This window comes from Arthrobotrys flagrans (genome assembly GCF_004000055.1).
Source record: "Arthrobotrys flagrans strain CBS H-5679 chromosome Unknown unitig_1, whole genome shotgun sequence".
In the NCBI taxonomy this organism is placed as follows: domain Eukaryota; kingdom Fungi; phylum Ascomycota; class Orbiliomycetes; order Orbiliales; family Orbiliaceae; genus Arthrobotrys; species Arthrobotrys flagrans.
Genome location: NW_027137556.1, coordinates 2090508 through 2116564, shown reverse-complemented (window position 1 = coordinate 2116564; position 26057 = coordinate 2090508). Strand labels below are relative to the sequence as shown.

At 49.0% G+C, this 26057-nt stretch overlaps 9 protein-coding genes across 9 annotated transcripts; 4 read left to right on the top strand and 5 right to left on the bottom strand.

Annotated features, from left to right (window-relative positions):
* Nucleotides 1-23: 23 nt before the first annotated feature.
* Nucleotides 24-3488, bottom strand: DFL_008637 (uncharacterized protein; the record flags this gene model as incomplete). The annotated part of the gene is made up of 1 exon (XM_067638396.1): nucleotides 24-3488. One exon carries the CDS (start codon nucleotides 3486-3488, stop codon nucleotides 24-26), a length of 3465 nt encoding a protein of 1154 aa, XP_067486288.1.
* Nucleotides 3489-5023: 1535 nt separating this feature from the next.
* DFL_008636 (uncharacterized protein) lies at nucleotides 5024-5434 on the bottom strand (the record flags this gene model as incomplete). Its single annotated transcript, XM_067638395.1, has 1 exon — nucleotides 5024-5434. The coding sequence occupies one exon, from the start codon at nucleotides 5432-5434 to the stop codon at nucleotides 5024-5026; it is 411 nt and encodes a 136-aa protein (XP_067486287.1).
* A 714-nt stretch (nucleotides 5435-6148) lies between these two features.
* DFL_008635 (uncharacterized protein) lies at nucleotides 6149-8783 on the top strand (the record flags this gene model as incomplete). The annotated part of the gene is made up of 2 exons (XM_067638394.1): nucleotides 6149-6603; nucleotides 6674-8783. 2 exons carry the CDS (start codon nucleotides 6149-6151, stop codon nucleotides 8781-8783), a joined length of 2565 nt encoding a protein of 854 aa, XP_067486286.1.
* Nucleotides 8784-9910: 1127 nt separating this feature from the next.
* On the top strand, nucleotides 9911-10416 carry DFL_008634 (uncharacterized protein; the record flags this gene model as incomplete). Its single annotated transcript, XM_067638393.1, has 3 exons — nucleotides 9911-9973; nucleotides 10029-10107; nucleotides 10265-10416. The coding sequence occupies 3 exons, from the start codon at nucleotides 9911-9913 to the stop codon at nucleotides 10414-10416; spliced, it is 294 nt and encodes a 97-aa protein (XP_067486285.1).
* Nucleotides 10417-10574: 158 nt separating this feature from the next.
* Nucleotides 10575-12089, top strand: DFL_008633 (uncharacterized protein; the record flags this gene model as incomplete). The annotated part of the gene is made up of 4 exons (XM_067638392.1): nucleotides 10575-10951; nucleotides 11012-11164; nucleotides 11232-11914; nucleotides 11971-12089. The coding sequence occupies 4 exons, from the start codon at nucleotides 10575-10577 to the stop codon at nucleotides 12087-12089; spliced, it is 1332 nt and encodes a 443-aa protein (XP_067486284.1).
* Nucleotides 12090-12291: 202 nt separating this feature from the next.
* Nucleotides 12292-13314, bottom strand: DFL_008632 (uncharacterized protein; the record flags this gene model as incomplete). Its single annotated transcript, XM_067638391.1, has 2 exons — nucleotides 12292-12858; nucleotides 12994-13314. The coding sequence occupies 2 exons, from the start codon at nucleotides 13312-13314 to the stop codon at nucleotides 12292-12294; spliced, it is 888 nt and encodes a 295-aa protein (XP_067486283.1).
* Nucleotides 13315-13473: 159 nt separating this feature from the next.
* DFL_008631 (uncharacterized protein) lies at nucleotides 13474-14133 on the top strand (the record flags this gene model as incomplete). Its single annotated transcript, XM_067638390.1, has 3 exons — nucleotides 13474-13508; nucleotides 13634-13667; nucleotides 13729-14133. 3 exons carry the CDS (start codon nucleotides 13474-13476, stop codon nucleotides 14131-14133), a joined length of 474 nt encoding a protein of 157 aa, XP_067486282.1.
* Nucleotides 14134-15290: 1157 nt separating this feature from the next.
* On the bottom strand, nucleotides 15291-20897 carry DFL_008630 (uncharacterized protein; the record flags this gene model as incomplete). Its single annotated transcript, XM_067638389.1, has 4 exons — nucleotides 15291-16255; nucleotides 16311-17778; nucleotides 17831-18294; nucleotides 18353-20897. The coding sequence occupies 4 exons, from the start codon at nucleotides 20895-20897 to the stop codon at nucleotides 15291-15293; spliced, it is 5442 nt and encodes a 1813-aa protein (XP_067486281.1).
* An 868-nt stretch (nucleotides 20898-21765) lies between these two features.
* DFL_008629 (uncharacterized protein) lies at nucleotides 21766-25835 on the bottom strand (the record flags this gene model as incomplete). The annotated part of the gene is made up of 4 exons (XM_067638387.1): nucleotides 21766-24388; nucleotides 24446-25362; nucleotides 25423-25449; nucleotides 25518-25835. The coding sequence occupies 4 exons, from the start codon at nucleotides 25833-25835 to the stop codon at nucleotides 21766-21768; spliced, it is 3885 nt and encodes a 1294-aa protein (XP_067486280.1).
* Nucleotides 25836-26057: the final 222 nt, after the last annotated feature.

Sequence of the window (26057 nt, the reverse complement as noted above, 5' to 3'; positions counted from 1 at the left end):
ACAACCGTAATTTCGATATAGTATTAGTGCCTATCATACTCCGCCTCCGCCTCCTGCAACCTCTCCTCGATCCCTTCCTCCCCCCACTCATCATCATAATCCACCCCCTCAACCTCCTCCGCAGGGTCCCTGTCCCTCAACTCCCTCCAATTCTCTCCATTGTAAGCCGCAACCTCCACATCACTAGGCCAAGCCCCCCACCCTTTCAACCGTTCCAGAAACAACCTCTTGGCCTCTCCAAACTTCGCCTTTCTGGCTTCCCAAACCTTCAACCTCTCCGCTGGATCCTCGATTTCTTTTAATCCCCTGTTGAAATCCCACATTGCCTTCATGGCGATTACCGTTAACCTTCGGTTTTTTATTTCTAAAAAGTCGCTGTAACGGCCCATCCATTTTAGAAGTCGAAGGATGGGTTCGTATTCTTCGTGACCGGTGCGGAGCAGTAATCTCATGTAGGCGTGGAGATGTGCGGTACGGGGGATGACCTGCGGTGGGAGTCGTGATTTTTCGTCTTCTATCGGTGCGGACATTTCGACCAGTTTACCGAATATCGTATCTTCATCCGTTTTTGCATCTCCGAACCCATCATCCCCCTCACGAACACCACCGTTAGCTTTAACGGCAGAAGCCCCGACCCTCCTCCAAGCTCTGTTCCCCGGATTTTTAAAACTCCTCTGGGTCACCTTCCGGATCCCCACCACCGTTTCAAAGATTTCAACGGCATCTTCGGTTCGAAAGGGAAATTTTTCGTGAAATTGCGTTTGATCGTTGGTATAAGCCTTAAGTTGTTGCTCATACTCCCACCCCCTCTCCGCCGCGATCGTGAATTCATAAACAATGCTCGCTTCGAGAGGGTACCCCCAATGCAACCTTATATGCTCCCATATCTTCCTAACACAGACATTAACATCTCGATATTTCATCTTCCTCCGTGGGTTCCCCTCTCCGAAGCGGGCGGATGCGAGTCGGCTGGTGGCGTATTTCGCTAATTCGGATTGGAAGAGTCCGCGGTGATGGTGGGTGTAGTTTAAGGCTTTGAGGATGCTCGTCCAGGCGCTCAAGGAGGTTATTCTGAAACCCGAGGCGATGATGATGGCTTGCGGAACTCGAAGGAATAGAAGCCCGCTTGAGAAGTTCCAGTGGTTATGGAAAGTACGATCTTTGCGGGGTGCATAGGTGGTTGATGTTAAACAATGGATATACGATATTGCCAATTCAACGGTTGCCGAAGAAGCGTCGATGTAATTCGCATCGTCCTCATCCTTTACATCCGCATGCTGCACTCCAAACTGGCGGATTCTGAGTTTTTCGAGTTCCTTACGATGGAAGACTTGCCACCAACGGAATTCGATTTTACCCTTTTCGGTCCTGAAGGTTTGGCGACGCCGTGGGTAGCTATACCATTCTTCGAGGTACATGTGTGCTTCGTTCGGCGTGGCTGCATTTGAGACGAGGAGTTTTGTAAGACTTAGACTGGGTTTTATACCATTGCGGAGCATTAGGGACCACAGTTCGCTGACGGTGGGCGCAGAGGTTGGAATGAAGGCGCCGCGGGAAGGGTCCGAAGGTGGTGGGATGATGTTTTTGGTATCTCCGATGCTGACGGTGGCTCTGTCTTCGAGGTTCGGGCCTCGTCGGATCAGAGTCGGGCCACGGACTGTCGTGTTCGATTGTCTGAGGTAATGCTCTGTTGGGTCTTTCTTGGGCTTCGGAGGTGCGTAGATGACATCTAGTTCCTCGCTTGGTGGGATAAATCGTTTAATACCGGTTCTTACGGGAACGACGGCAGGCGCTTCTTCAACCGGTGACAGGTGTTTGTCTAGAGCTTCCTGCTTTCGTGCCTGCACGATCCTTTCGAACATATCCTGGTAGACGTGGACGACACCGGCTCTCTCCTGCGAGGTCGTTATGATTTCGTTGAGAAATTGTAGGAATATATGCCATGCTTCGTTGAGCGTCCTGGTGGCTCGGATACGGGCTTGTAAAAGTGTAAACCTGTTTTCTTCTCCCGTACTGGTGCCGGCTATAAACCAAGTACGGCGGGGTACTGTGGGCGTTCCATCGTGTTCACGACCCGAGAGGATCATTGCAGAGCGATCCCATGTTTGCAACGGATAACCGGCACGTTGCATTTCGGATAAGACTTTACCTGCTTCCCCGGTGACGGGTGTTTCGTGGTCAAAGTCGATTCGCGTGTGGGTTTGATCGTATCCGTCGGTGATATCTTTACGTGGTGGCCAGTTTTCACCCTGATGGGCGATGATTCCGCGTTCCGAGACGGATCGCGGTGCGGCTAGTCGGGTTCTGACGATTCCTCTGAAGCCTTTGGGGTCCAAATGCATGACTGGATTCGCCTGGAACATCTTCCGGAGCAGAAAGATCTGTGCATCAATGATGAATCTGAGGGATGTCCAATAAGGGCTGGCAATCCTTGGTGGCCCACCGATAGCCCAGAGGATGTGGTTGCAAAATATAATATCATTCATCGTGATCTCCGCCGGAGGATCGATACAATGTTTTGCGTATACCTTCGCGACATGGGGTAACTGCGTTGGTGCGTAATAGTTGGCGAGCCGAAAGAGTCGAAGGAACATGATACGTTTCGTGAGCGCATCGAGTTTGAATTCAGGTTTGCGCATGTGTTCTGCGATTTCGAGGTTTCGGGCGAGGAAGGTGTCAACCAGCAAGGTGAGTCTTTTGATGGTGTAGGCGGTGTGGCCGGATTGGTGTCTTAACGTATGGTTGAAGACGAATGATGGAACTCTGAACCTGAGTTTTCGACATAGCCAGTTTAGCCTGGCAGTACCTTCGGCCCCGCTGCTGGCGAGGACGACGTGTGCCCAGAGAGCAACATCTCCCGGATCGGCATTCCTCGAAGCGATGTACTTTAGGGCACGGTCGCCCAGAGCAAAGAAGGTCCGGCGTAGAGGGTATCCTTTTTGGTAGAGCTCCTCACGGTCCGGCCATATCTTGTACAGAATGTATCGAGTCGTCAGACCGGCACAGGAGATGCCACGAGTTTCCGGGGGCGCCTCGAGGGAGATGCCATCCGAAGCGTTTGGATTAAAATCGTTCAAGCTCTCACGGCGAAGAGCCCTGTTTAGAGGGTTCCTCAAGTTTGTGTAACCGAGATTGGTGGATCCCTTTTTAGGCTTTGGGATGTCGTCTGCGCACCCGAGCAGGCGAAGAATCGGTAGGAGATGTTTTCGAACTGCTCCTGGAGGCTTGTTTGCGTCAAAGGGAAGGGTGTATTCAGGGACTTGTCGGGCGAAGTCTGATATTTCGGAATCGATGCCATTGTCGTTAACTGAGGCACCGGTTTCGGGAGGTAGAACGTCGACATCCGGATCGAACGGTAGACGGTCCCAATCGGCGGAAGGTAGGATACATTTCGTTTGAACGACGAAAGTCGGTCTAGCTGGGTAGAAGTGATTCCGGCCAATAAGCCTGCGAACTCTGCTTATTGCGGAGTTCGCGCCTGAGATCATCCACGAGGTCGTATGATGGAGTCGCCAGCAGTGCCATTGATATAATATCTCCGCTCCGGTTGAGTTATGTCGAGGTTTATGATGTCATTATCTCGTCGCAATGCTGCAAAATCTCAGTCCGTCAGGGAGGAATGTTTCCCTAGAATGCATAACCGCTGTAGAAAGTCGATCGCAGTAGAGGATACGGTATTAAGAAGAGAGGAACATGAGCATTGTTACCTATGCAGAAGAATATGCATTTACAGGGAATATAAATTTCTGATGTGGTGGATTTGGTGTTGGCGCCCAAAATGGAGAAGTCGGGTATAAGGATCGGGGATAAGGATCAGGCGGCGGTTAGGGGATGAAGCTGTCGACAATGGACCAGGGCCAGCGAGATGGGAAATGAACGAAACGCGCGGATGGCATCGCTTCCTCGCCAACGGGAGAATCCCGAAGCCAATGTTTGCTCTTCTTTCAAAGTAAACGGTCAGCTCGGTGAGGTTCTTGATATTATTACTCGTACAAGTCTCGTACGGTGCATGTATGCAAATGAAGTATGTATCGTAGACAATCAGACAGCCAACAGACCAGGCAAGAAACGCTATTTTAATTAATGAAAGAGAGGGAGCTCAAGTGGATGAAAGAAAGACAGACAGACAGACAGAAAGATATCAGCAGAGGCATTAAACAGGAACCCTCATTGCATCGGATGGCACTCTGTATGATGCATGGTCGGTAATCACGCACCGCACAGCTGCATCGCCATGGTTAACCTCCATATCAATCAATCAAGCCAACTCCCAGCTGGACTTGGCCCTGAGCACTTGGACCCGACTTCTCATGACAGGGCCTCGTCGTCCCCCAGATCATATGCGCGCAGGGGTGTTTCCTAGCGGGCAAATGAAAGTGAGCGAAGTTCAAGCAATCCGGACAAAGAACGCTAGCCTTCTTTTCCGTGCTTTTGGGAGGCCCGTCAGTTCTGGTCTGTCGAGACCGCAATTTTCTTTTTCACAGGGCCTCCCGCTCCTGCTGTTTTTCTTTTCCTTTCTTTGCCGTGCATTTCAACTGTTTCTCCAATTCTGATCCTAATCCTCCTGCGAGAATTATTTTCATTCTGCCCTCTGTCTTCCTCCAAAATTTTTTTGTTCTTTCGAATTCCGGGTCGTTGATTATTGTTTTTCACACCGGTTCCCATTTGAATTCTTTCTTTTATAGATTACGCCCGTTACGATCCCTCCAGATCTGTTAGTTACGCGGGAACAGAACACCACACAAAAATCAATCTCATCGAGAAAAACGGTGCATTCTCCGCGAAAGGATAGTATCAAAGACCTCTCTATCTCTCTGAAACACGTACACGACGACAAGAAAAAAAAAAAAAAGGATACATCTCGGTTTTTTTTCTCTCCCGAGGAACACCTTTCAAACTGCAAAAAGAGGGGGGTAAAAGATTATTCCGAACGCCCGTCCGGTCGAATCGAGTCGAGTCCAGTGGGGTTTTCTTTTATGAATTTTATCGGTGCGAGATTCTCAATCCGAACGAAACGAATCTGTTAGCGTGGGAGGTTCGGACACACATCCATCGAATGAGACAGGGCCTGCGAATACGACTCCGACGCCATCTTGGACGACGCTACTACCACCAATACCAATTCAACACCAATAACAATACCGAATTCAAGACCCTTTGAAGGAAGGAATCCATTTTTATCAGATATAACCAATATAATAGTACCATCAGCCACGGTGTCTGCCACCGAGGAACCGTCGACGCGTCTTGGGACAGCTCTGGCCTTTTCGACCGCGAGATTGAAGGGCAAGGTTGATTTCCTGATGGCTACGACGGCAGCAGCAACAGCCCCGATGCCTCCAAGTAAGTACACCATTTTATAAAATAAAGCATTAGTAGCGGTAGCACTAGCAGCAGTAGCGGCTCTAGTCTTGTCTTTGGTGACCTTCGTCATAGCTTTGTATTTCACTCATTCCCCCCCTTCCCTCATATTACTATCTTCCTAGCGTCTCCCCCATTCCCATTGCCTTGTCCTATAATCTTGTCCTTTGTCCTGTACTGTCTTGGATCCTGATTGTGGTGTTAATGGTGGTGTGTGTGGTGTGTATTATGTGCATTTAGTCGGTTGGGTTGGAAAGAAAGTTGTGAAGCCAAAAAAGTCCCCTTTTAGGTTTTATCACTTGTTTTTTTTTTTTTTTTTTTGTTCTCTTCTCAGCGACGGTAGATTTGGGTTATACTGGAACTGAACAGGCTGCGCTGCTCTGCGTCTTCCTCACTTGATTACCTTCCCTTCTCTCTTCCTCCATCACACGCTTTTTGGACATTCGCACCGTCACCATCTCGTTTCCGAAGCCATCACGATCTATCAAACCCCTGCAAGCTTCCCTACCGCTGTCCCAATTTCCCGTGTTTTCTGTCTCTCCGTACTATTCTGGCTCGGACCGGTCGTTGGTTCGTTCGTTACTGGGAAGTGTTTGCAGCTGTATCACCAACAACACACGCACTCACGCCAGTTCTGTCCGTTCCATCACCACTGACCTGACCGCTCTGTAACTGCGTGCTGCTGCTGTTTTACCGTTCCAATCTTTGGACCCATCCCAAAACCACATCCCCAGACCCAGATCAAGCTAACCGACCGCGCTCTGGCGCCTGACCAACCCCAGCGATGATGAATGGACTGGGCCATACCCCGTCTTCATCGTCCGCATCGGCATCGGCATCAGCTCCCACGATAACCCCCGCCATCCCAAACACCTCCATCGCTAACAACGTCCCTGTCGCGAATTCACCCTTCCAATCAGCTTCCTCGTCTTCCGCCTCCATTAAGCAACTAACGTCATCGTCCGCTTCTTCTTCCTCCCATCCCCATGGCAATAATATCAATGCCAATGCCAATAACAACAATACACGGATAGACCCTTCGACATCATCATCATCATCGTCAGCTTCCGCCAACGGTGCTCTTCCAATTCCTTCACATGATACGACTTCAATAATAGGGAAGAGAAAACGCGCAGACAGCAGTCCCGTAAAGGAGATACAAAATGTGATCGCGATATCGCCAGCTCAGAAGCAACAATTACTGGCTGATATCAGGAAATCTATTCTTGCTTCGCTGGTACAGTACGTTACATGTTTGCTTACCTATATCCATCTGTACTTGTTACTGATTTTGTGTGCTTTCTTTTCATAGTCATGATGCTGGACTATCCTTGCTAGACAAACCCGTATCACCAGAACCAAGTTCTCATGAGGCCAAAAAGTTCAAGTCACCTAATCCCGATGGCTTGCAGACTCTCCGACAAAGGCTCATGTCGGATTCCTTCTACCAATCCTTGGACGCCATAAGTCAAGATGTTGATCGGGTCACCGACGAGGCCTTGGAAGCTTTGGGCGTCCGAACTGACATTGCGCCTGAAGACGAGATGAGAGATGACGATATGCACGTCAAAAACGAGGACGGGGACACATCTGGGAAAATCAAGAAGTTCAAGCAGGTCGCGCAGACTCTTCTCGCCCAAACATCAAGTCACCATCCGTATCTGAACATTCCCGATGACCGAAAATCCCCAGACACGACCACCAGCACGACCGTTCCGGACGACACCTCCCTAGACCAACTCCGGCCACCGACTGGCTTCAAATACGCCATTGTCATCAGGAACGGGAACAAGACCTACTACCAAACACTACCATCGAAACAAATGGAGATCAAGATCCCCAAGAGAAGCGAGGACGAGATGGACGTCGATGAGGAATCGGACGAGCTCCAGCAATCGGATCTTCCTCCCCAGGCTGAAATCGTCAGAGTCTACGAAAATACCCCGCATGAATCGATCCGAACTATCAAAGATGCCTACCCGAATATTGCTGCGAATACGCAGGCTGGCCATCAGAATAAAAAGTCGACCGAGAAGAAAGATAAGGGCCTGGAAACCCCAACCTGGCTTGACTACGGCCCCTTCATGTCCTTCGCCCCTACCTACGCCCAGGGCCGATCTACCATGTCCGTTCACACCAAGAATCAGTATTGGTACGCATTGCACGGAGAGAAGGAGTTGAAGAGGATCCGAGCCGGCAGGCAACCAGGGGATGGAGAACAGGATGAAGAAGCCGAGTTCAAAGAACTCGCCGAGACATACGAACCGATTCCAATCGATCCTGCTCTGTTCGAAAACGAATCCGAGAGCGACAAAGCCCTCAGAGAAATTAGCGATCTCCTTGCCGAGCTGCGCTTGAAGCAACAAAGCCGCCTCGTCAAGCATAGCAATCCCAACGCTCCCTCCAAACCGGATAGTCCCGAAGCCGAATTGCACCAAAAGACGCTCAGCCAACTCGCGGAGCTGGTTAGCAAACTCGAGCCCAGCGCTTACGAGGCATTGGACCGGCTCCTTGAGATGGTCCCTGAAGAAATTCCTATTAGATCCTTCCCTGCACCAGGGACGCTGCCGGATACCGCCACAGCACCTCCCCCGCCTCCCCCACAACCCGCAGCTCCGTACACTACAACGAGGGTCAGCTATCATCAAGGGGAGCCCATGTTCTCACCGTCGGCTCGTGTCGTGTCCAATCGCCCCCAAGGGCACAACCAGTACACAAATCGCACGGGTAGCTTTAGTCAACAATCCTACCCCCAAACCCCGATCAACCGCCAAGCATACGGTCCAAATACTGCGTACTACCCTCCGCAAGCCCCTTACACGCAACCACGGGGCCCGCCTATCCCGGTCACGCCGCAGCAATACGCCGCCGGCGGCTATACGAATAGCCCCTTCTCCAGAAACGCCACGGCAACGGTCCCAAGGATGTCCTCGTCCGGTGCCCATCCGGGCTTTGTTCAACAGTCAAACCCTTCTACTCCGTTCCAGGCCACTATCCGTCAGACCAGCTTCATCACCCAAGGAACCGGTCCGGCTCAGGTTCAGACCGGAAGAAGGGTCTCGCTTGCCCCTCAGCAGCCGCAACCTCAGGTTCGACCAGCATCCGGCCAAGGCCAGGCTTATGCCGCCCCCTACACTCCCGGCCATAACCAGCACACTTTTACAGCACATCAGACTCAGCAACAGATTCTTCGCGTCCAGCAGCAACAAACGCAGCAACAGCCACCACAGTACCCCCACACTCCAGGCCAGCAGCAGCAGCAGCAGCAGTTCGCGTACAATCAACAAGTCCGCCAGATGCAACCCGGCCAACAGAGAACTGCGTATCCTAACGGCAGCTACCCACAGACTCCCCAAGTTAGAGTCATTCAAACACAACCCGGCCAACCCGGTCCACCTGGACCACCCGCGACCCCGAGGTAGTGGTTTCGAGTGCTACGCAATATTTTGGACGATATGAACGTTTCCCAGTGCCCCTAAGGATAGGTTGAAATCCTGCATGTGAACCATGATTGTTCGTTACATTGTTTTTTTCGTTGTGCCCTTTATTATTTTCGCATCGACTGCAGCTTACGTGCTGCCCGGGCGATGGTCCGTTTTTTATATTTTTCTTTTTCTTTTTCTTTTTCTTTTTTTTTCAGTTTTTTTCTTTCTTTTCAATCCGGAGTTTTGATAGGACAGCCTGGTTTAAAGTCCTTTTCTTACCCGCAACAATCAACGATGCACCTGCTTCCCCCTTTAAACTTCCTAAAATTCTCATGTCAAATATATAGCCCCGATAATAACTTTTAGTGCTTATATCTCCCTCCCCTTCACCGCACCATCCCCGTTTTTAAATTTTCAGAATGAAAAGAAGGGCCCTTCCGTTCAAGATAATGTTCAGGACCCCCAAAAGTTCCCTGGATTCTCTTCTGCTTTCCAATTCTTCAAGGCTTTGCGTTTCCGGAAATCCTTCAATTTAGATCTGGATCGGGTGAACAAACGGAATCCATCATCCTTTGTATTATTTCTCTCCGTGTATTAGAACACTACGTACGTATACGGTCGGTGGGGTTTTAACGACACAATGGTGTCGAGCTTCTTTTTTTTTCCCCAAAGGCTCTGGCACCTTTGCTTAAGCTTTCTTTATGGTTTCTCTTTTCTTTTTGTTTAATAAAATCGTATAGATTCCGGCTTTCTCATGAATTAAGAGAAGGAACAGCTGGCTGTAATTAATACAAAAACTCCAAACATCATCCTTAAGCTTCTTGGCTTTTTCCCTTTAGATTTCTGTCGTGGACCAGCGGTATCGACGCCATTGTATCCCTCAGTAGCTCCTCAATATCGGCGTTTGCATCGCATTTCCACGGCCACGTTTTTAATGACCTTCCAGTTTTAACCTTCTTTTTCTGTGCAGCTGATGCACGGGGTGAGAATCGGGCGGCTCCGAGAATCCAGATACACCTAGAATCGCTCCTTTATAAGAGATGCCCTAGAAATTCCCCTTCGAATTAATTCCAATTCTACAAATTTACATTAAACTTCAACAATAATACAACCGCAATTTCAAAATGTCGGAGAATTCAGACAAGACCATCCGGCAGCTCGTGAAGGAGTGGTTGGAGCTCGACCGGGTACGTCATCAGTTGCATGGCAGTAGAGGATTTGGAAGTTAAGAAATAGGTGCAGGACGAAGCTACGAGACGAGAAATACAAAATCTATCGGATAAAGAGGACTACGATGAGCTCGAGAAAAGACTACGAACCCGTAAGGCTCCTTTCCCGCGCAGCTGGCATGCCGGGTCCCGGAATACCACATTTTCAACGCATATTTGTGGCCATTATTCCGATAGACACCAGACTCAAACCTATCGTCAAGTTATCATCATATATCTATTAATCCTAACCATGATTTTACTTCCAAGGGATCGCCTTCGGCACCGCCGGCCTCCGCTCCTCAATGCAGGCCGGCTTCGCCCACTTGAACCCCCTGACAATCATCCAAGCCTCCCAAGGCCTAGCCTCCTACCTCCTCGCCTCCGTCCCACAGACCACCCCTCCCCCAAACTCAGCGTGATAATCGGCCACGACCACCGTCACAATTCCTCTCACTTCGCAAAACTGACCGCCACAGCATTCATCCTCAAGGGTATCAAAGTCTATTTCCTCGAAGACCTGGTACATACGCCATTGGTCCCTTTCGGACTAAACCTCCTCGGTGCGAATGCCGGGGTGATGATTACGGCGTCACACAATCCCGCTAGAGATAATGGGTACAAAGTCTATTGGGGCAACGGGTGTCAGATTATTCCTCCCGTTGATGCGGGGATTGCGGCTGCTATTTCGGAGAATTTGATTCCGTTGGAGGGGGCTTGGGATACCACGGTTTCAAGTAAGGAGTATGGGCATATGGTGGAGAAGGTTAAGGGAAGGGTCGAGGAGGCTTACTTTGAGAAGGTGAAGGGGTTGGTCGATGGGATGGTTGTTAATGGGGAGGAGAAGGTAAGGGTTGTGTATACGCCCATGCATGGAGTTGGGTTGGAGGCTGCGAGGCAGGTGGTGAGGATTTTGGGGACGGAGGAGGATTTTGTGGTTGTGGAGGAGCAGGCTAGGTTGGTTCTCTCCGATAGGATACCGTGGAGGAATGAGTACGCTGACTGGATATGCGGAAGACCTGACCCGGATTTCCCGACTGTCAAATTCCCGAATCCTGAAGAGAAGGGAGCGTTGGATCTTGCCATGGCTACTGCGGATAAGAACGGTATTACCATCGTGCTTGCAAATGACCCCGATGCGGATAGGTTTGCCGCAGCTGAAAAGGTCGAGTAAGTTTCTTACCGGTACGGCCCTTCCTTTGTCCGATATCGAGACATCTAACCATCGAAACTGCAGCGGTAAATGGCAAATCCTTACCGGTAACCAACTAGGCGTCCTCTTCGCCTCCCACATGATCTCAACATCCTCCCTCCCAACTTCCAAAGTCGCCCTCCTATCCTCGGCAGTATCGACCCAAATGCTATCAGCGATGGGCCAACTCGACGGCTTCCACCACGAAGAAACCCTCACGGGTTTCAAATGGCTCGGTAACGTCGCACGGCAAATCACATCGAAAGGTACTCACGAAGCAATCTACGCCTTCGAAGAAGCCATCGGATACATGTTCTCCGACGTCGTGCACGATAAAGACGGAATCGCTGCATTGAGTGTTTTCATCACCATGTTGAAGAAATGGTCATCAGAGGGAACTACCCCAGCTGGAAAACTTCAGGAGTTATATCAAAGATATGGATACTTTGAGAGTTATAATGGATATGTTGTTTCTCCGAGCCCGGATGTTACGAGGCAGGTGTTTGACGGGATTAGAAGGTTGGGAGATGAAGGTGGAAGGAAGTTTCCGGAAAGTTTGGGGGGTAGGGAGATTAGTTATTGGAGGGATTTGACGGAAGGGTACGATAGTGCTACTAGTGATGGGGTACCGGTTTTGCCGGTGGATAGGAGCAGTCAGATGATCACGGTGGGGATGGATGGGGTTAGGTTTACGATTCGAGGGAGTGGGACGGAGCCGAAGATTAAATGTGAGTTCCAAGCACTATTTGGATTGATGTGATCGATACTGATGATTACCACGTAGATTATGTTGAAGCTAAGGCTTCTGGGAAGGAGGAAGCCGCCCGGACTGCGAAGGAAGTGGCTGATGCTATTGTTAGGGGGTGGTTCAAACCCGAAGTACACGGGCTTATTGTTTCGTAAGATGGAAGGGTACCGGGCCGGCCATTTCTATCAGAAGTCCAAGGGAATAGAATAATCCATCGAAATGGACTTAAACGGGGCAAGATTCTGAAATACCGATAGGCCATTTATCAACCCGAGAGGCCTCGACCCGGCCCTGTCATCATGTATATTACATCCAACTATCGTACAAATCCTATACCCCCAAAGGCATCTTCACAACCTACCTTCCCTTGAACTCCGGCTTCCTCTTCTCCGCAAACGCCTTAAGCGCCTCATACTTATCCTCACTCTCGATAACCCCTCCGTAAGCCAACCCTTCAACGTCCAACCCCCCGTCCAACCCAACTTTGACCGCCCTCTTCGCCGCCACAATCGCCAACGGACCCCCCTCGCATATCCTCTTCGCAAGCTCCACCCCTTCTTCATTAACATCCCCTCCGTCCTCAACGACTCTATCCACAAGTCCCCAATTCAACGCTTCGACCGCTCCCACCCTCCTTCCGGTCAATACCATATCCAACGCACGACTTCTGCTGATTATTTGGGAGATCCTACGGGTTCCCCCTGCGCCTGGGATTATCCCCAGACGGGTTTCGGGGAGGGAAAGTTGTGCTGACGGGTGGGTTATTCGGAGGTCGGTTGATAGGGCGAGTTCGAGGCCGCCGCCGTGGGCGTGGGTTGGGATGCAGGAGATCGTGGGGATTAGGAGGTTGGAGAGGGTTGTGAAGGTTGCGTTTAGGGTGTGGAGGAAAGTGGTGGTTTGGGAGGGGGTGAAGGTTTTACGTTCCTAGTTTTATATACGTTATTTGTTAGCCTTGAGGGCGTCTAATCCGGTATGTGTTGTAGACGTTGTATTTTGGAGATGCTTCGGGACATACCCGAAGCCTATAAGAAAGAAAAGAAAAGAAACGAAGAAGAATACCTTCAAATCAGCCCCGGCACAAAATACACCACCAACACCAGACTCGCTAGACCCAATCACCAAAGCTCTAGTTTCTCCTTTGCCCGCTTCGGCTGCAATTGCATCGATTTCCTCGCGGAAAGCCCTCAGAAGGTCCCAACTCAGCGCATTTTTGGCGGTCGGTCGGTTAAGTAATAAAACACGGATGGAGCCGAGGTGGGGCGCTGGGATCGATTGGGAGAGGATGAGGGGTGCCGAGGGAGGAGTTGTGGAGTAGAGACGGGATTGGAGGTGGGACCTCAGGGGTCGGAGGTGGGTTATTGTCGAGCGGAGGGAGGTCATTTTGTATCACAACTACAGCTGTTTAAAAGTTATGAAGTTGAAGTAATTGAAGGAGAGGGTTCGGTCGCATCGCGATATCTGGGGAACTTCGAACTTGCGGCTTGCGTCGGGTTACGGAAACCAACAATTGCAACACGGTTACCGAGCAGCTATTTTGAAATGAAGAGTCGTAGGCGGTCAGCCTTCGGAAATGGGTATGGGCATTGGTCCGGAGCGGATTGAAGTAAAAATAAAAATAAAAATCCTGGGTACATATTCTTTGATGCTATACTGACTAGCCAAGCTTTATTTATATAAATTCATACCCGACACAAACAAGGTTCCCTCTTTGTAATTATAACCTCTATGTACAGGTACGAGACCATATCCGCGGTAGGCTTCGCAGTAGCATTTGGTTTACGAGATAACCGGTAGGATATATCGGCTCTCATTATTAGGATAAGAGATAAAAAGATACTTTACATCCACCTTTGGCTTCGCCTTAAGGACCTCGATTCTATTATCGGTAACATTCCACTGCGCTGGCGTCACTCTGTTGTGCTGGCTCCACACTCAAGCATCACGCACGTTTGCGAAATCCTCCCAGCTCGCACCCGTAACGAGGGAGACCTACCTTTGGAAGAAGATGGGTTTGGAAATGAAGAGTTCAACTCTAGACACAAAGACTGGGATGGATACGATTTTGCCTACAAGATCATCTCGGTCTATGAGTTACGAGATCCAATATCTTTGTCCGAAATGAGAGCCAAGTACGACTTTAAATCGGCACTACGGGGCCTTGTTTACTTGCCAAAGGCGCTAAACCAACAGGTTCGCTGAGATCAACAGAAACTAGTGAGTCCTCAAGTAGTTAGCAGGTTGGTTAGCGCGTCTATACGACTAATGTTCTTGGAAGGTTCTCAGTCGAGACACAGCTTCAGCATCAAAACAACGCCCCAAGAAGCAAAATGCAACATTGAGCGGGTGGTTAACAAAGACCCCAGCCCAGTCATCTAGTGAAACTGTAGATTGAGTTTCCCACAACCACCGGTAAATGATAGCACCGTGGGGATTTTATCGTGATGCATAAGAACGAAATGTAGAAGGGAAAATTTTTTTGAGCGGTTTCAATTTTCCTAATTGTCCTAATCAAACCACATACACCAAACTCAGGGGGTGTCTCTTCTACATATATTTGCCAACATAGGGATTCAATAGTATGCGTGCGGCGTTATGTTACACACACCAGACCCCGGCGGCAAAATGCCACACACCAAAACACAATCCGCAACTTCAGCTGATATCGATCAGGGTAGTACTATAGCACTTTAGACGAGGCTCGCCGAGTTTCGATCCGGTGAATTAGGCAATGTCTCGATTCTAAAACATGCATGATATATGCACTCTTTAAACCCAAGTTGCCTTGGCTTCGGTTGTATGATGTTTTCATTCGTAAGACTTTATGTTGGGTAATAATGTCATTAGGCCTATAGGAATAAATCTGATACCACAATATCGATGCAGCATGGGTTGTTCCAATGTCACAAAGTTTCACATATATTTTAAAGACTTTGAGGATTTGGCATATATACTTCCTTGTCAAGTTCAAGTTCGGAACGTACATAGCACGAACTTTCGTCGGGTCTACACGGGCAGGTCACTAAACGTAACAGTACTTCAGAGTGGAATATCGATTGTACACATGATTCCTCCTGCCAAAACCCTGGATCTCTATAGATTTCGCCAGTAATAATAGAGCAGTGACGGATTCCCACAAAACATATGGCCTTTTAGGACAAAAGCTTTAGAATCAAACCAACGAGATAACGCCTACGATTAAAGGAAGAATATCCGAATTCGTCTATGGAGCCGCCTATGGAGCTACAAAAAACGCCATTCAAATCCTCTTGGAACGCCTTTGAAATGCTTTAAACAACAAGAATGAGAATAGAAAGGCTTGTTGGATCAAATATTCCCTACGAGTTAGCAACACCTTATCAAGAAAACGCGGTCCAAACAGCCGCCCTTAACCTCTCCACACTTCCTTTACTCATACACACCAGCCCATCTCCACCAAGCCAATCCACAAACGCGAACAGCAGTTTGACGTTCCTCAGTCTGTCCGCATTTACCCCCGTCAAACTCGTCCTCTCCATCAATAATCTCGAATCAACCATTGTATCCCGCATATTGGCATTCACCGGACTAGCCACATCATTTGGTAATAACCACGCCTTTTCCGGTTGGTCCAGTGATATCAAAGGATCGAGTCCCAAAACCCATTCAAAGCCTATCAGGGATGTGCTTTGGTACTCCTCCTCAAGTGCTGTAAAAGTAGCCCGATAGATCGAGTTAACGGCAAATTGTGGTGGCCTCGGTTGAACATATATGGTTTGTGTTTTTTGGAACGCTAGCAAGTGTTCGGGATTATTATCGAAATCGAGGACGGCTGGCCACCATCCAGGTTTTCTCGTTTTAACAGCCGCAACATTATCCAAATCCGGAAGGATGCACGGCGCATTGTGCTTGATTACCCTCCCGTCTTTCATCGCGACCTCGACCGGAATCGAAATCGGCCTATTCGTCTCAACCTCCCGTGGCACCAAACACCTAGGCTCTGCCGCCAACACCCAGAAATGACGGAAAGCTTGCAAGTGCGAACGGTTATCCAAGATACTATTAGGGTAGAGTGGATAGAAGGCCAGGAGAAGCGAACCGATGGCTAGATTCGACGTTCCAAAGGTGAATGTGCCCCCAGCTAAGAAGAGTACTCCGATTGCTATGTGGGTCGCAAGGTGGCTTCCAAAAGGCATGTCACCGTCGATCTTACCATGCATTCGGCGGAGCCGACGTAGAACAGGGATATCGCCTGATCCAGCCATAACCGTAGCAGCCGAAAGAGCAATGACCGCTTGACAATTCCTAGCGGTTGCCCTTGAAAGTTTTTGGTCATAATTTACCGCTATCCAGTTTGTTAGTAATCTTAGCCTGGATAAGTCAAAAGGGATTGATCTTACCGGAAAGGAGGCACAGCCTAGTAAACTGGTCCAGGTAATATAGCAGAGTATCCCTTGCCTTTTCATTCATGGTACCAGCATACTTCAACCCAATTGCAAAACAAAGCCCACCGACAATGTTAAACAATGGCAAATGGGAGCTATCCAGATGCTTGATTGCATCTAACTTACAGTGGGCCTTGAGGCAGCTGGGGAAGTTATTGATAATCCATTCCAGGGAGGGCTCTATGTTATCCCACATGATTAAATGCTTCGCGAGAGTTCTGAGGAGGAAAATATCGGGGCGGACGTAGTCCATCAATGCTGTCGTTTCAGGGACATCAATCTTCTTTGCCAAGGCTTCGTCATTTGTCTTCATATAGATTAGCGCAAGAGCAATCGTGGCTGAAGCTGTTGACTTATCGAGTGAATGTATCATCTCGATATTTTTGCTTCCAACCGCGATGCCTAGCAGCCGAGTGACAATGTTGAGATCTTCCAGGGATTTGAGGTCGTGCCCTTTCCCTAAATTAATGAAACCAAGGGCAAACCCGGCCGAGAGCCTATAGCCCTCGTCTCGGAGATTATCTGGTGGTGCGGACGGGTCTAAGTTTTCGACTTCTTCGATTTCCGAGAGAAGCATTTCACTCATTCTTCGGTGTTGAGTGTTGTAATACAGAAGTCCGACCCCCATGATACCCGCAGTTTGCGTTAACGGCGAGAGATTGAGATCTGCGGAGCCGTGGGGTAAAAGCCGGACCACATGCACTGATAGCAGCTTGGTAATCATATTATCCATAGTACCAAGATACGATGCAGCCAGGCCTAGCAACAGCCCAATGCAGGTCATTGTATGCTTCGGTGTAAGATAATTGAATGCATCCCATTTGGCGATCGACTTAAGGTGACCGTTCAATCCTAGTGCTAGGAGAAAGCCAGCATGACGGTTACTAAGTTCGGTAGGCTTGTTGAAAACGATCCATGAGGTGTCGATATCATGCGCTTCTTTCGAAATACTGAGGCCCGCCGCAACGCCGGCATGAAAAAATGCCCAGCAGACCTTTTCTTCTGTGTAGTTCACTTTCTCGGCGCTAACAGTAAATCCACCAGGTTTCATGATGCTAGTTAGATTAAAACCTGGTGTCGGAAACTTTTCAGTAAGGAGAGGGATCCGGGCACTGTAGTAGAGGAGACCTCGTCCGGAGGGGACCGCCAAGGTTCGCATTGCGGTAAACTGGGCGAGGGATTGCTGTCGTTCAATTTGCTCTTGCTCCGTCATGTTTTGGTCGGGAATGAATTTGACTGCGCATGGCCTGGATGATTGCAAAAGCTTCACTGCTTCATTCCAACGACGGTCGTCTGGCCAGATAAGTTTTGTAATATTAGTACGGTCCATCTCCGCACTACCATCGAAGGCGCCAAGACTTTCCGGCTCAAGTGTAGTTGAGCAAATGGTGTGTGCATCTCGCAGACCCTCGTGGAGGGGAGCCTACACCAGATATTAGATAGGATTCCAAACTTAAGGTGTTTGCGTTACTCACATTTGTCCATCTTGTGGCTTGATTTTTTCCTTTACCGCTCAGGACAAGCTTCAAATCTTTGCGAGATACAAGCTCAAGAGCAAACTCTCCCCATGAAGTTGGAGGACTTTCTTGGACTCGAGTAATGGCCTCGATGAACGGTACAGCAACTCCCTCTGGCAGCTTTTCTAAGAAACCCCAAGTGATACCGAGTTTGATCATTTGTGCTACTGTGTTCTCGAAGTTTCTTCCCGAAATTCGTACTTGGGAGTAAAGTTCCGTTATCAATCGTGTTTTCGGCGTTATGTGTGCACAGTAGTTACCGGTATTCTGGAGCTCGTTGGATTTGGGGACGACGATGTCGTGCAATGTCATGAATGGGATTTGCACAGCTCGAGATTGATCCTGGAAGCACTCGACGAGCCAGTCGTAGATAGACGGTTGTTTGAAATGCGGCTCATTAACTGCAACTTCAGGGAAACGAGCTAAAAATGGGATAGTTAGTTTAAGCAGGCCGATTTTAGAGGATCGTGAGGCACTTGCAGCTATCAAATTCCCAGCTCTCCATTTCGATATCGTCTGCCATATAGCCACTGACCCAACCAAACCAGCCCATCCACGTGCACATTTGTACGAGCAGCGCTCCCATCTTTCTAACAGCAGGTTCCATGGAAAGGTCTAGTTTCCACTCCTCTCGGAGTATATGAAGCCCTACGATCAACATAGCAAAAGATGTCCTTCGTACCTCTGCTTCGTTGCTCTTTGTGAATAACTCCTTTTCGATTCCTTTACCCTCCTTAGTTGTTAGGAACTCGCGAGCAGCGGTTATGCAATCTATGAAGTAGTTGTTTTTCTTTGATTTGGAGCCCGAGCCCAGGCCGCTGGAACCAAGCGAAGCTCGGGTCCCCTCTACCTTTTGCTCCTCCACTTCTGCCACCCATTCCCATGCTGTTGATCGAAGAAAATCCGCCTGGGGGCCGATATCATAGTCGTCGGTGAGCATATCCTCCCAAGTGGCAGAACTCGCACTTGATATTCGCGCGAGCCCTGTCCGCCTCCTGGGCTTCCGGACAACTTGTGGAAGCGTCGAAACACCAAGCAACATAATAGTCATCACGAAACCCTTCCATTCTTCAAGGGTCGACCCTGGTTCTGCAAAAGCGAAGTTCTTGACACTTGACTTGGTACGCATTATTTCCATCCAAGCAACAGAAATCGCTTCGCCACCTCTTTGCGCTGGAAGAACATATCGTGCTGTCTCAAGAGCTTGCTTGACGAACTCATCTTTGGGACATATCTGTATAGACAGCCGATGGATGACATTTTTTTCATCGATAAGTGATACTCTCCCGTGAGCTTCGGGGTATGCCAAACCCGTGATCCTCTTCAATGGAAGAGACAAAGACCTCGCAAAATCCCGTTTTTGTTTTCGCATTTGTCCTGGAGTGTGCATATTCGATCGCGCAAGGGTGGGCGGAATGGGGAGATTCAAGGGAGGGCACCAAGGAGCTCCGATTTCTATTTGACCATCTTCCTTGAGAATCAACAACTTTGTAATATTATTATCCAAAATCTGCACAGCATCTTTGCCTGACTTCTGTAGCACATCGATCAACGTAACCTTTCTAAGGGAACGTTTTCTGACGGCATATGCGGGGAGCAGGGCAGGAAGCTGTAGGATAACCTGGAGTATTCTGGACTCAAAGTTATTAACGATGACTAGGATTGCCCTCTGCCCTTCGTTCTCACTAGCAGTTGACATGCGGGGTGCAAGAACAGTGAATATGCGTGGGAGTTTAGTTAGCGGGAGTGAGTTGGGGCCGAGACTGTACGGAATAGTTTCGATTTTTGTGAATAAGATCTCATTTCGAAGGCTGTTGACTTCCGTTTGCCCAAGGGTCTCTAGGTTGATATTGCTGTTAAGTTCGTCTAACAGAGCGTCGATTGGCGGGCCATCACGAAAGGATGTGGAGCCGGCTTTAGCCATATCGCTGAAAGATACCCTATCGACAGAGCCCCCGAGATCCGCACGAGCCACAAGCGAGCTCACCCTCCGGTTTGAGGTCTTCTCTTTGTCGAAATCTAACCTTAGGCTTTGTTCAGGGCTTATCATGCTCGGGTTTGGTACAGCAGGTGTCGCGGCTCCAGTCCCGGCACCGAAAGAAGATCTTCTCCTGGAGAGTGTTCCTCCTAGAGATGGTGTTCGTTTACCGGCAGCTCCGATTTGGCCTTGCGGGATGTATTTTGCTTGCCATATCGTAATATGGCCGCGATGTATATTCCGAGTAACCGCAACAATAACTTCTGCCGCAACCTTCGAGTGCATACCAGCACCCTTCTGTTGTATTCTTTCCGTAAAGAGAATTTCCTCCCCAGGATCCATCGCGCTACCCCCTTCTTGGTCAAGCACCATCCCAAGATCCGAGAGGGGATCTTTAAGGATAAACAGCCTCGGTACATCCGGTAAGCTGTATTTTCCTTGGAGCATAACCCCATTAGGGGCTGCAAGAGCGTATTGAACATCACACGGCAGGTGAACGACGTAACTCGTTCCAGTAAGGAAGTAGATAAATGCTTCGTTCTTAAGCAAGACGATTAGCGCTCTATCCCCAGATTCCTCGAATACCGAATCATCATCCTCTGGATTATCTTCTTCGTCAATATCCATGAATGCAACATCCTTTTGTTTCCTCTTCATCTTCGGAAAGCTCCCTAGCTGTGTAGCGTATGTTCTCGACTTAGAGTTCCATGTTGACTTCTTTCTCGTTAGGTCGGAGTCCTGATTTGATTTCTTTCGCCTCTTGCCATCTTTCTTCTCTGTGATGACATTTTCGTCATCGAAGAACCAAGCGAATAACGCCTGTTGGACATTCTGTTTCTCTGCCTTGTATCGATATACTCGCTGTATGACACCTCCCTGCGACCAGATCACGGTATCTTTGACGACCAGGAGTTCTTCGTCGGGCACATGAGGTGATAGCGTCCATTGGTAGGAGTTCGGAGGTGGAGGGTCAGGTAGAAGCTTTTCGGCAAAGCAGTAGGGCAGAGCAGAGGGTTTGTGTTCGCCAAGGGTAGTGATCTGGGCCATCGCGTGGGCAGGACTAAGCTCGAGAGCCCAAGTTAGTTCGTAACGAAGCGTAACAAGAGGATATTGAAAGCATTATCCTCGAGCTTAGAGAATTGATGGGTCGATAGATTCCCTAGGAAGCAACGGTCAGGAGAACGATTCAACCGTTGCGATAAATGATGTGATTAGTGGGTATTGGACTTGTCGAAATTGTCGAGGCAATTCTGAGGTTGAATGTTGTTGTACATAAGTTGAGGGTTGGTTGTGGTGCGGTCGTGGGCTACGACGCCAAGACCACGCTCTCTAAGGTACGCCGCACAGGCATCTCGAAGTCACGTGCAATTCTGTGTAAGTCACATGATCATTTTGAGGATCAAACAGGAGTTCTTTAAATCCGATGTGATGGTACCAGTCTTTTCTTTTCTCTTCATACTCTGCAAGAACAAATCTTCCAAATTATGTGAATCGAAACCCATACATTTTGAAACGCCTAATTCCAGCGATTCTAACAAAACTCGAATCATGAAAATTTGCGGGTATTTAAAGATTCTGTTTTTTGGTGAAGATTTACTATGAGGGTTCAGTCGCGTCGTGCTCTATGCAACTGATGTCACAGCCCTCATTTCGTAGGTCTGTAACAACTTCAATTACTCAAGGCCGAGCCCTCGTTGCCTCGTTACAATATCAGCTACCGTCTCAAGAAGAGATTGATGGTCTGTATTAATTATATGGCTTGAAAGCGCTAATCGCTAGTATATACACATAAACAACCTACAATGGTATCTAACACCTCATGAAAAGTATAAAAAGAAGAATGCGGCAACCTTAGTCCAATGCGGCCCTCCAAGTGTGCAGGATATCTTAATGCGGCTATTCAAAAATGGACTGTTCAAAGAAGCATTGGCTTGACTTCCAAAGGACATCCAGCATCGATCTTTTGTCGAATCAATGCTGCCCTTGTAACCTTCTCCGCAATGCTCATGACTGTTATGCCTCCATATCCCGATTGGTCGTATGCCGCATCAGCCATTGCCTGGTCAGCTTTGAAAATGATTCTCTCAATCTCGTCTTCCACTTCTTCCCCACCCTCTGCAGCATCCTCTTCTTCTTCTTCGGATAGATAGCCAGATAGACGCGCATCGGGGTTCTTCCTCAACCATTTTTGCTTCTTAAATAGACAACGAAGATGAAATACGTGCCCACAAGCAAACGCAACTAGTGTCTCCGGCTCCCTGTGCTCGAAATCTCGTTTGCAAATACCACAACCAGAATTGTGAGCTGGTGCCAGTTCTTCTTCTTTCCCCTTCTCTTGTATCATTTCGTCCATAATCGTTGCAACCGCCGACTCTACTGCTTTGACATCGAACTTGACCCCTCTTCTCCGCCCTGTCCTCAATTTCTCCATGCCAACATTCACTTCTCCGGAAAGGCACCTTGCTACGCCAGCGCTCAAACTCCATTGGATTTCGTGCTCCCGTAATATCTTCGTCAGACCCTCCTTCAAACCTGGAACTTCTAACCCATTCGGGATTCTTTTAATCAGTTCAATCGGGTTCAAGCTTGTCCCAACGTTTTCGAGTAGACCAAGAATAAACTTCGGTTTATCCATTCCGTACTCCAAGAGGTCGTTCCAAAGGTCGGGGTCGTCTCGGCTCTTCGCAAAATCGATCGCGGCCGCGACATCGTTCTTTTCGTTGATGATGAGGAAAAGCGCACGTTTTGTCTGGCCCGTAAGAGAATACAAGTACACTAACTCGTCGATATACCTGCGTTTCTCGCAAATCTTCACAGCTTTTTCGAAGTCGTAGTCTTCGCTGGTTTGTAGGAATTCCATTAGTGCTTGTCGGTCATATTCCGCAAAAGATACAACCATAAGGTCCCCAAACGGTTGGAGCCGCCCACGTATGCCGATTCCGGTGAAGACAGCTTGCTTGTCTCTGAACCAGAGGTCTTTAAGATAGAAGAATAACAGCAAGGTTTCATCTGCTCGCTGTAGCTCCCTGACTACATCTTCCAGACTGATTCCAGTCCCTTCATGATCCCAGCCTTCGTGCACGAGGAGCTGTACATTTTCTTTCGTCTCTTGTTCCAGCTGCTCTACGGTTGCAGAGTCTCGCGTTCTGTCATCCACACCCAACCAAAGCCATTCTGCGACGTGACCCTTGATCGCACCACTGAGAATGTTGTACTCCTTAGCCAATCGTATTGCCTCCTCAGCATTCCTAAGCATAATATACTCCATCAAAGCTTCAGTATGCCGTGCTGTACGGGTATACAGTATAGCTAAGCAATTATGCAGGCGTCTCCAGCCAACCTTGCCCTTCTGCAACCCAGATTCTCCCCGATCCCTCAGTTTCCTCTCCACAATTTTTGCAATTTCGTTGTTGTCGTATAATTCACCCGGCCAAGTTTGAACGAGAGCCTCGAACATTGCCCAATCCTCTTCAAGGTATGTGTTAAGTATAAGTTCGTAGATGGCAGTTGGGATTGGTGGTCGAAGCGGTTTGATAGGAACGTGTGGAGTAATTTCTCGGACTTTACCAGCCTTTAAGAAAACCCAAATCCAACTCTCCCAGCGAGGGCTGGTATCTAGGACTTTCTCAGATACTTCAGCGGCCTCCTCCCATTTTTCGTCTCGAACAAGTTCCCCAAGCCATAACTCTCCAATCCTCCTCTTTTCTTTAGCTGAAGCGGAGTAAAGGTTCTTGTTCTGTTCCGTGATGCTCATATCATCAGTACCGCTACCTTCTTCCTCCGTGTCGTCCTCTACAGCAGACTCCGAAATGATATCAGGAAATTTATCGACGAGGTTCCAGGCTTCTGCGAATCGAAGTCGGTCCAGAAGCCAGTTTAGCCTATCCTTCTTCCCACGCTCCGTGGCGAATATACAATCGTAGGGTGAGGATATATAAACTTTCCATCCAGGCACATCCTCTCGACCTTCCATTGGAGACTTGGGTTTCGCTTTTAGGAATAATCCTTTGAGAGAGGACCTCGGAGTGTCTTCGTCCTTCTTGCTACTACTAGCTCTCTCGGTCGAGAAACTGTCGGACCTTGACATGATACTAGCGCCTGAGCTGAAGAGAGTCGTTGCGTTAAGGCCAGCCGACCAAAGACCTCCCCCAAAACCAGCCGCACCATCTGGTAACTCCCCGGCCTTGGGGGTACTAGGCGTATTCGGTGCCGTAGGACCCCGTGGCCTAACCAAATGTGAAGTTGGGGGTACAAAAGAAAGGTGATAGTCATTAGCTGATAGTGTTTCATATCGGGACATCATCAAGCTATCAGCACTGATTTCTGATGCGGTAACTAGATCGACTATTCTGATTTCTGGAGCCAGTGCGTTCGCACGGTGAGGCAATCTTCTACGGGGAGCAGGTTCGGACCCTTCCCCTGACGGTGCTTCCGGCTCCTCCGGCTCCTTTGGCTTCTCAGCAGCGAGATAGGCAAGAAAGAGAACTTGAGACGGGTTGTATAGTGTTAATCCGGCAACCGTACAATCGGTTTGAACGCTTCGAAAGATTAGTTAGTAAATATAGGTTGCCCGGCCAGAGAAAATGGTTCCTTACACATGCACGATTTCCGCCCAACCCCACGCTTTGCCCTCGTTGGACTCAACCGCGCCTTTACTTTTAGTCGCAGGTGCAGCTTGTATGATGAATCCGTCCCCGCCATAGACATCGACAACCCATATAACCGGGCCCCAAGACAGCAGCAGCCTTTCCTTCCCACCTCCCCTAACGACCTTTTGGCCCACGACTTTTTTCTTGACTAAGTGGCCCTTCCCTTTCCCCTCCTCACTTTCAATCTCCTCTGCCCTCTTTTCCAGAGTATCCAAATCGATCCATTCCATTCTTACTCTCCAACCAGCAGCCATCTCTTCAGGGACCTCTTCGGGTCGGTCTATCGAGCTAATCTTTTTCCATTCCCCAACCCGATCTATTCTGTCGCCTCTAAATGTGATTATATGGCTTCGCATAATCTTGATCCCGGATTCATTGGCCCACGCAACAAATCTTGGCGATACTCGACTCCAGGAAATAGTACTGATCGGGCCTTCCCCAGAGTACAACACAGTGTCTCTGGCTCCTCCGCCCCATGGTAGCCATGAGCCACCTCCGCCTGCCGCTGATGTCGCGGACGAAGTGTTTGGGCTAGCTCGGGAAACGATCAAGTTTCCGGCTCGGCCACCCGAGAGAAATAATCTATCATGCTTGAAGGTTGGCGATAGCGCAATAGCCGACACCGGCCGCGAGAAGTTCCTTCGTGAGACGTCCTTCGCATCCTGGAGGTGTGTAATGCAGGTATACCCATCGAGTGAAGAAGTGGCTATATGAATTGACGATGTGGATATTGCAGCAGGGTTGTCTTGCCAGTAAAACGAGGAAGGTGGTGGTATCGGTGGTGAGACCGAAAGTGAAGTCACTGAAGCCGTGTGGGCATGATATACTCGTAGCGGATGAAGCGACGGCAGGGATAATATATGCTATGGCCAATTCAGCAAGAGATCCAGATACCATAAAACTATATATAAAGATACGCTTACTATGTTTCCGTTGTGTGTACCGATAATCTGTGCTTTCAAGGCCAATTAGAGAAACCGCGGGCAACTACGAATTAGGGATGCTTCCGGGGTTCTACCAATTTATCTCCAGCGACAATGGCGGCACTTGTCGCATCTCCGTTTCGATAGACATTTCCCATAGAAGAAGTAAGGCGAACATATTTTAATTTCGGTTCTTCCTCTTCTCCCTCGTCGTCGTCCTCATTCCCACCCTGTGAGCCCCTAGAAGCTTGACCCCCATCATGGGTCAAAACAACTGTCGCTGTCGTCTCCTCACTCGCTTTCGGGGTTTCGTCTCTGTCGGTAGTATCCTTTAACTTCGCGGATGATAGGGGAATCGAAGGGATATCCACTTCTTTTAGAGGGCCTAGCGACGAGGATGATGATGGCTCCATTGCATCCCGAGTTGTATGGAGTCAGGATCAGGAAAGAAGGCCGCAGTGTAGAGCCGAAGTACCAGTTGTAGGTTACTCGGGCAGATGCTCGATGACGAACATGGAACGCGCGACAGCTATCGGCAACTCTCAGTCTGGGGTAAACCACCTTCAACACACATTACTGCACTCTTGGCCTCGTATTTGGCGAATCGACTCGATGTGTCATGACATGACATGACG